Source organism: Xenopus tropicalis, chromosome 5 (assembly GCF_000004195.4).
Source record: "Xenopus tropicalis strain Nigerian chromosome 5, UCB_Xtro_10.0, whole genome shotgun sequence".
Lineage (NCBI taxonomy): Eukaryota > Metazoa > Chordata > Amphibia > Anura > Pipidae > Xenopus > Xenopus tropicalis.
In genome coordinates, this window is record NC_030681.2 from 161918528 (window position 1) to 161927965 (window position 9438).

The 9438-nt window shown below is 47.7% G+C and overlaps 1 protein-coding gene across 1 annotated transcript; it reads left to right on the top strand.

The window, feature by feature from the left end:
* The first annotated feature begins 29 nt into the window (after window positions 1-29).
* On the top strand, window positions 30-6519 carry LOC116410816 (oocyte zinc finger protein XlCOF8.4-like). Its single transcript, XM_031901941.1, has 2 exons — window positions 30-113; window positions 4541-6519. The coding sequence occupies exon 2, from the start codon at window positions 4990-4992 to the stop codon at window positions 6076-6078; it is 1089 nt and encodes a 362-aa protein (XP_031757801.1). The 5' UTR covers window positions 30-113; window positions 4541-4989; the 3' UTR covers window positions 6079-6519.
* Window positions 6520-9438: the final 2919 nt, after the last annotated feature.

Below are 9438 nucleotides of genomic sequence, written 5' to 3' on the forward strand. Positions count from 1 at the left end.
AATGTGACCCAACTGTGGGGCCCTGCATGCCCCTGGCTCCGCCCTACAGAAGGAAAATGCACAAGAGGATCCTGGAACTCATCTCCAACATCATCCAGCTGCTGACTGGAGAGGTGGGTGCGGCCCCCAATCCCTTGTTTGCTTAGTAACAGCGTATGACCCCCCTTTCTCTGGCTGGGGTGACTGTAACATTGTGTGTGCCAGGTTGCCATAAGGTGTGAGGACGTCTCCCTCTATTTCTCCTTGGAGGAGTGGCAGTATTTAAAGGGAACCAAAACCGATACAGGGAAGTGATAGGAGACCGGCAGCAGCTCCGCCCACTGGGTGAGTAATGTTTTAGGGTCCGAATATCAGCACCGCGTGTAACTGGGCTTATTAACTGGAACAGTACCGGGCTGCCGTAGTAATAAACCCAATTACCCAGTAATACAGAATATCAGCACCGCGTGTAACTGGGCTTATTACTGGAACAGTACCGGGGCTGCCTAGTAATAACCCAATTACCCAGTAATACAGAATATCAGCACCGCGTGTAACTGGGCTTATTAACTGGAACAGAACCGGGGCTGCCTAGTAATAAACCCAATTACCCAGTAATACAGAATATCAGCACGCGTGTAAACTGGGCTTATTAACTGGACAGTACCGGGAGCTGCCTAGTAATAAACCCATTTCCAGTAATACAGAATATCAGCACCGCGTGTACTGGGCTTATTACTGGACAGTACCCGGGGCTGCCTAGTAATATTCCCAGGGAATCACACCGCGTGTACTGGCTTATTAACTGGAACAGTACCCGGCGGCTGCCTAGTAATAACCAATTACCCAGTAATACAGAATATCAGCACCGCGTGTAACTGGGCTTATTAACTGGAACAGTACCGGGGCTGCCTAGTAATAAACCCAATTACCCAGTAATACAGAATATCAGCACCGCGTGTAACTGGGCTTATTAACTGGAACAGTACCGGGCTGCCTAGTAATAAACCCAATTACCAGTAATACAGAATATCAGCAGCCGCGTGTAACTGGGCTTATTAACTGGAACAGTACGGGGGCTGCCCTAGTTAATAAACCCAATTACCCAGTAATACAGAATATCAGCACCGCGTGTAACTGGGCTTATTAACTGGAACAGTACCGGGGCTGCTAGTAATAAACCCAATTACCAAGTAATACAGAATATCAGCACGCGTGTAACTGGGCTTATTAACTGGAACAGTACCGGGGGCTGCCTAGTAATAAACCCAATTACCCAGTAAATACAGAATATCAGCACCGCGTGTAACTGGGCTTATTAACTGGAACAGTTACCGGGGCTTGCCTAGTATAAAACCCAATTACCCATAATACAGATATCAGCACCGCGTGTAACTGGGCTTATTAACTGGAACAGTACCGGGCTGCCTAGTAATAAACCAATTACCCAGTAATACAGAATATCAGCACCGCGTGTAACTGGGCTTATTAACTGAACAGTACCGGGGCTGCCTAGTAATAAACCCAATTACCCAGTAATACAGAATATCAGCACCGCGTGTAACTGGGCTTATTACATGGAACAGTACCGGGGCTGCCATGTAATAACAAATTACCCAGTAATACAGAATATCAGCACCGCGTGTAACTGGGCTTATTAACTGGAAACAGTACCGGGGCTGCCTAGTAATAAAACCCAATTACCCAGTAATACAGAATATCAGCACCGCGCTGTAACTGGGCTTATTAACTGGAACAGTCCGGCTGCCTAGTAATAAAACCCAATTACAGTAAATACAGAATATCAGCACCGCGTGTAACTGGGCTTATTACTGGAACAGTACCGGGGTTGCCTAGTAATAAACCCAATTACCCCAGTAATACAGAATTCAGCACGCGTGTAAAGGGCTTATTAACTGGAACAGTACCGGGGCTGTGGTAATAAACCCAATTAACAGTAATACAGAATATCAGCACCGCGTGTAACTGGCTTATTAACTGGACAGTACCGGGGCTGCCTAGTAATAAACCCAATTACCCAGTAAATACAGAATATCAGCACCGCGTGTAACTGGCTTATTAACTGGAACAGTACCGGGGCTGCCTAGTAATAAACCAATTACCCAGTAATACAGAAATATCAGCACCGGTGTAACTGGGCTTATTAACTGACAGTACCGGGGCTGCCTAGTAATAAACCCAATTACCCAGTAATACAGAATATCAGCACCGCGTTGTAACTGGGCTTATTAACTGGAACAGAACCGGGGCTGCCTAGTAATAAACCAATTACCCAGTAATACAGAATTCAGCACCGCGTGTAACTGGGCTTATTAACTGGAACAGTCCGGGGCTGCCTAGTAATAAACCCAATTACCCAGTAATACAGAATATCAGCACCGCGTGTAACTGGGCTTATTACTGGACAGTACGGGGCTGCTAGTAATAAACCCAATTACCCAGTAATACAGAATATCAGCACGCAGCGTGTAACTGGGCTTATTAACTGGAACAGTACCGGGGCTGCCTAGTAATAAACCAATTACCCAGTAATACAGAATATCAGCACCGCGTGTAACTGGGCTTATTAACTGGAACAGAACCGGGGCTGCTAGTAATAAAACAATTACCCAGTAATACAGAATATCAGCACCGCGTGTAACTGGGCTTATTAACTGGAACAGTACCGGGCTGCTAGTAATAAACCCAATTACCCAGTAATACAGAATATCAGCACCGCGTGTAACTGGGCTTATTAACTGGAACAGAACCGGGGCTGCCTAGTAATAACCCATTACCCAGTAATACAGAATATCAGCACCGCGTGTAACTGGGCTTATTAACTGGAACAGTACGGGGCTGCCTAGTAATAAACCCAATTACCCAGTAATACAGAATATCGCAGCACGCGTGTGTAACTGGGCTTATTAACTGGAACAGTACCGGGGCTGCCTAGTAATAAACCCAATTACCAGTAATACAGATATCAGCACCGCGTGTAACTGGGTTATTAACTGGAACAGTACCGGGGCTGCCTAGTAATAAACCCAATTACCCAGTAATACAGAATATCAGCACACGCGTGTAACTGGCTTATTAACTGGAACAGTACCGGGGCTGCCTAGTAATAACCCAATTACCCAGTAATACAGTATCAGCACCGTGTGTAACTGGGCTTATTAACTGGAACAGTACCGGGGCTGCCTAGTAATAAACCCAATTACCCAGTAATACAGAATTACGCACCGCGTGTAACTGGGCTTATTAACTGGAACAGTACGGGGCTGCCTAGTAATAAACCCAATTACCAGTAATACGAATATCGGCACCGGCGTGTAACTGGGCTTATTAACTGGAACAGTACCGGGGCTGCCTAGTAATAAACCAATTACCCAGTAATACAGAATATCGGCACCGCGTGTAACTGGGCTTATTAACTGGCACGTACCGGGGTGCCTAGTAATAAACCCAATTACCCAGTAATACAGAATATCAGCACCGCGTGTAACTGGGCTTATTAACTGGAACAGTACCGGGGCTGCCTAGTAATAAACCCAATTACCAGTAAAACAGAATATCAGCACCGCGTGTAACTGGGCTTATTAACTGGAACAGTACCGGGGTGCTAGTAATAAACCCAATTACCCAGTAATTACAGAATATCAGCACGCGTGTAACTGGGTTATTAACTGGAACAGTACCGGGGCTGCCTAGTAATAAACCCAATTACCCAGTAATACAGAATCAGCACCCGCGTGTAACTGGGCTTATTAACTGGACAGTACCGGGCTGCCTAGTAAATAACCCAATTACCCAGTATACAGAATATCAGCACCGCGTGTAACTGGGCTTATTACTGGAACAGTACCGGGGGCTGCCTAGTAATAAACCCAATTCACCAGTAATACAGAAATACCAGCACCGCGTGTAACTGGGCTTATTAACTGGAACAGTACCGGGGCTGCCTAGTAATAACCCAATTACCCAGTAATACAGAATATCGGCACCGCGTTACTGGGCTTATTAACTGGAACAGTACCGGGGCTGCCTAGTAATAAACCCAATTACCCAGTAATACAGAATATCGGCACCGCGTGTAACTGGGCTTATTAACTGGAACAGTACCGGGGCTGCCTAGTAATAAACCCAATTACCCAGTAATACAGAATATCAGCACCGCGTGTAACTGGGCTTATTAACTGGAACAGTACCGGGGCTGCCTAGTAATAAACCCAATTACCCAGTAATACAGAATATCAGCACGCGGTGTAACTGGGCTTATAATGTAGAATTTAATGATAGAAATATGAGAATTGTGCCATTGTATCTTTGCCAGGCTGTGCCCATGGAGATGGCAGTGCCAGTAAACCTGCTGTGGGGGCAGGTCTGGGCAAAGCAAAGGAACCAGACAAGACTGGGGCAGAAGAAGGAGACCCCCCAAACCCTGACATTGCCCCAACTGATCCCCAAACACCGACCAACTGCATCTCTCATGGGGGTAACAGGGAAGCGGCAGCATCGGGAGGGGAGGAGTCTGACTGTCGGATTTTTTCCCTTACAGAACAGACACAGGGATTGGTCCAACCGACCGGTATCGTGGAAGCAAATGACCAATCAGGAAGTGGTTATGGGGAACCGTTGCTATGGGAACTGGGAGACAATTCAGATTCAAATGTTAAACCACTGGAGATCCGGATAAAGGGACCAATCCCACCTACTGATATTGTGGCGCCCGGTTACGGTCTCCGCTCATCAGGAAACGATGCGTCAACTGGACTCAAAGAGGAACAGGTTCCATGGGAGGAAGATGAAGGTTCTGATTGCAGCATTGTTTTCCTTACAGAACCGAGACCGGATAGAGATCCATCTGCTGATACGGGATCCAGCATAAATGGCAGCCTGTCGGCCAATGATACATCAGATGACATTAAAGAGGAGCTGTGTTCATTGGATGAAGAATTCGATGCCGGTGCAGGGCAGATACAGGGAAAGCACCAACCAACCGATGATATGGGGTTCCACTCTTCTACATATCGGACGTTAGTCGGGGGGGCAGCCATTGGGGGCAAAGGAAGCCCCCCAAATACTGACATTTCTATAGATCAGCATTCACCCCACTGCTCACCATCGGATGGCAGTAATGGCGACGCGGCTCTTTGGGAAGAAAATGTGGATTGTAACACAGACCTACGTGGCACGGACTCACCTGCTGGCATTATGGGCTCCAGCCTGAGCGACTGCTCGCCGGGGGTAAATTGCACTCTATATACTAAGGTGCCCCCCCTGCAGGCAGAAGCGCAAAGCTTCACTTGTTACGAATGTGGGAAATGCTTTGAGAGTCAGAGGGACCTATTCCAGCACCTAAGGATCCACACGGGGACCAAGGCGTTCTTGTGCTGTGAGTGCGGCGTGTGTTTCGTGCATCAGATCGACCTGCACAGACACATGAGGGGCCACGCGGGGGGGCGGCCCTTCTGCTGCTCCGTCTGCGGCAAGGGCTTCCGTTCCCAGAGCGACTGCAACAGGCACCTCATTATCCACACAGGGGAGAAACCCTTCGCCTGTTCCGAGTGCGGCCGCTGCTTCGGGTTCCTGAGCAGCCTGCGGCGCCATTTCGCCCTCCACACGAGGAAGGAGCAGTTCTCCTGCGGTCACTGCGGCAAGTGCTTCGCGCTCCAGAGCCACCTGAACAACCACTTGAGGATCCACTCCGTCAGGAAACCGTACAGGCACGGTCCGACCCACGTGGGGGAAACGCTCTTCCCTTGCGCCCAGTGTGGGAAGGACTTTGGCTTTGAGAGCGACCTTCACCAACACCTTAGAACTCACGACGGAAATATAGCCTTCTCTTGCCCCGAATGTGGGAGGGGCTTCGAGTGCGAGGGCGACCTTAGCAGGCACCTACGAACGCACGAGGAGAAGAAGCCTCTTTCGTGTTCTCACTGCAGCAAGTACTTTCTGTGCCAGTCCGAACTCAAGAGGCATATTAGAATTCACACGGGAGAGAAACCATTTTCTTGTTCCAAATGTGGGAGGAGCTTTGGGTTCCTGAGCAGCCTGCGCCGACACTGTAGAACTCACTTTAAAAAGGAAAAGTGAATTGAAATTGCCCTTTGAATAAGGAACTTGATGCCCTGCTAGACGTTGGTCGCTGAGTGCGGCACTGGAACAATGTGACGCCAACTGGCTTCAGTGAACATAGAGAGCCTAGAACAGCCTAGAACCCAATCCCATGTTTTGTGGAGAAGCCTCTCCTTTAGTCATGTGACACAAGCCTTTCTAGAATTTGAAAGCCATTCCCTCCGGGCACATTGCACAGTGCGTAGAATTATCACTCCTTTTCAAATGATTATTGTTACGTTTAGTTCTATTACTGACTGACTGAGGAGGGTCGGACGCTCCTTATAGTTTAGATCCTGTTGTCCTGTACAAGACTCCGGCCCCCCGTAGTGGCAAATGGCGACGTAGAACTGATCAATATCTATAGCAGAATACACACAATGTCACAGAACATTAAAGAAATGATTTTCTTTTTCTAAAGGTGGAAGGTTCTTTCCCTATCGCAGAGGAAAGATGCCCATGTCTGTTTCTAGTATTGGGGGTCTCGCAGGGTTAATGGCTGAAGGATTCGCACAGGAGAGGCGCCATTTTGTTTTCCAAATTGTAGGGAACGAGTCAGTACTCAAAGCCACATTCAGAAACCCTGTTACTGACATTAAAGGGACAGTAACACCAAGAATAAAAATGTATTTATCCTGCACTGGTACAGCTGGTGTGTTTGCTACAGAAACCCTACTATAGTTTATATAAATACCCCGCTGTGTAGCCCCGGGGGCAGCCATTCCTGCACCGGTACAGCTGGGGTGTTTGCTACAGAAACCCTACTATAGTTTATATAAATACCCCGCTGTGTAGCCCCGGGGGGCAGCCATTCCTGCACTGGTACAGCTGGGGTGTTTGCTACAGAAACCCTACTATAGTTTATATAAATACCCCGCTGTGTAGCCCCGGGGGCAGTCGTTCCTGCACCGGTACAGCTGGGGTGTTTGCTACAGAAACCCTACTATAGTTTATATAAATACCCCGTTGTGTAGCCCCGGGGGCAGCCATTCCTGCACCGGTACAGCTGGGGTGTTTGCTACAGAAACCCTACTCTACTATAGTTTATATAAATACCCCGCTGTGTAGCCCCGGGGGCAGCCGTTCCTGCACCGGTACAGCTGGGGTGTTTGCTACAGAAACCCTACTATAGTTTATATAAATACCCCGCTGTGTAGCCCCGGGGGCAAGCCGTTCCTGCACCGGTACAGCTGGGGTGTTTGCTACAGAAACCCTACTATAGTTTATATAAATACCCCGCTGTGTAGCCCCGGGGGCAGCCATTCCTGCACCGGTACAGCTGGGGTGTTTGCTACAGAAACCCTACTATAGTTTATATAAATACCCTGCTGTGTAGCCCCGGGGGCAGCCATTCCTGCACTGGTACAGCTGGGGTGTTTGCTACAGAAACCCTACTATAGTTTATATAAATACCCTGCTGTGTAGCCCCGGGGGCAGCCATTCCTGCACTGGTACAGCTGGGGTGTTTGCTACAGAAACCCTACTATAGTTTATATAAATACCCCGCTGTGTAGCCCCGGGGGCAGCCATTCCTGCACTGGTACAGCTGGGGTATTTGCTACAGAAACACTACTATAGTTTATATAAATACCCCGCTGTGTAGCCCCGGGGCAGCCATTCCTGCACCGGTACAGCTGGGGTGTTTGCTACAGAAACCCTACTATAGTTTATATAAATACCCCGCTGTGTAGCCCCGGGGGCAGCCATTCCTGCACTGGTACAGCTGGGGTGTTTGCTACAGAAACCCTACTATAGTTTATATAAATACCCCGCTGTGTAGCCCCGGGGGCAGCCGTTCCTGCACTGGTACAGCTGGGGTGTTTGCTACAGAAACCCTACTATAGTTTATATAAATACCCCGCTGTGTAGCCCCGGGGGCAGCCATTCCTGCACCGGTACAGCTGGGGTGTTTGCTACAGAAACCCTACTATAGTTTATATAAATACCCCGCTGTGTAGCCCCGGGGGCAGCCATTCCTGCACCGGTACAGCTGGGGTGTTTGCTACAGAAACCCTACTATAGTTTATATAAATACCCCGCTGTGTAGCCCCGGGGGCAGCCATTCCTGCACCGGTACAGCTGGGGTGTTTGCTACAGAAACCCTACTATAGTTTATATAAATACCCTGCTGTGTAGCCCCGGGGGCAGCCGTTCCTGCACTGGTTCCAGAATAATCAGGTTCTTAGGGAGCATCACTGCAGATTCCCATTATTCATTTTTATGCAGTTCCAGAATATTCATGTTGGGTTGTAGAGTATCGACAGGATTCTAGAACATTATTATGGGGTTGCAGAGTATCAATACAATCCGACAACATTCCCTTTGGGTTTCAGAGTATCAATACAATCCGACAACATTCCCGTTGGGTTTCAGAGCATCAATACAATCCGACAACATTCCCGTTGGGTTTCAGAGCATCAATACAACTGTAGAACATTCCCTGTTGGGTTTCAGAGTATCAATACAATCCGAGAACATTCCCTGTTGGGTTTCAGAGCATCAATACAACAGTAGAACATTCCCGTTGGGTTTCAGAGTATCAATACAATCCGAGAACATTCCCTTTGGGTTTCAGAGCATCAATACAACTGTAGAACATTCCCGTTGGGTTTCAGAGCATCAATACAACAGTAGAACATTCCCTGTTGGGTTTCAGAGTGTCAATACAATCAGACAACATTCCCGTTGGGTTTCAGAGTGTCAATACAATCAGACAACATTCCCGTTGGGTTTCAGAGTATCAATACAATCCGACAACATTCCCGTTGGGTTTCAGAGTATCAATACAACAGTAGAACATTCTCATTGGGTTTCAGAGTATCGATAAAATCCGACAACATTCCCGTTGGGTTTCAGAGCATCAATACAACTGTAGAACATTCCCGTTGGGTTTCAGAGCATCAATACAACAGTAGAACATTCTCATTGGGTTTCAGAGTATCGATACAATCCGACAACATTCCCGTTGGGTTTCAGAGTGTCAATACAATCAGACAACATTCCCGTTGGGTTTCAGAGTATCAATACAATCCGACAACATTCCCGTTGGGTTTCAGAGTATCAATACAATCCGACAACATTCCCGTTGGGTTTCAGAGTATCAATACAATCCGACAACATTCCCGTTGGGTTTCAGAGTATCAATACAATCCGAGAACATTCCCGTTGGGTTTCAGAGCATCAATACAATCCGAGAACATTCCCTTTGGGTTTCAGAGAATCAATACAACTGTAGAACATTCCCTTTGGGTTTCAGAGCATCAATACAATCCGAGAACATTCCCTTTAGGTTTCAAAGCATCAACACAATCCGAGAACATTCTCATTGGGTTTCAGAGC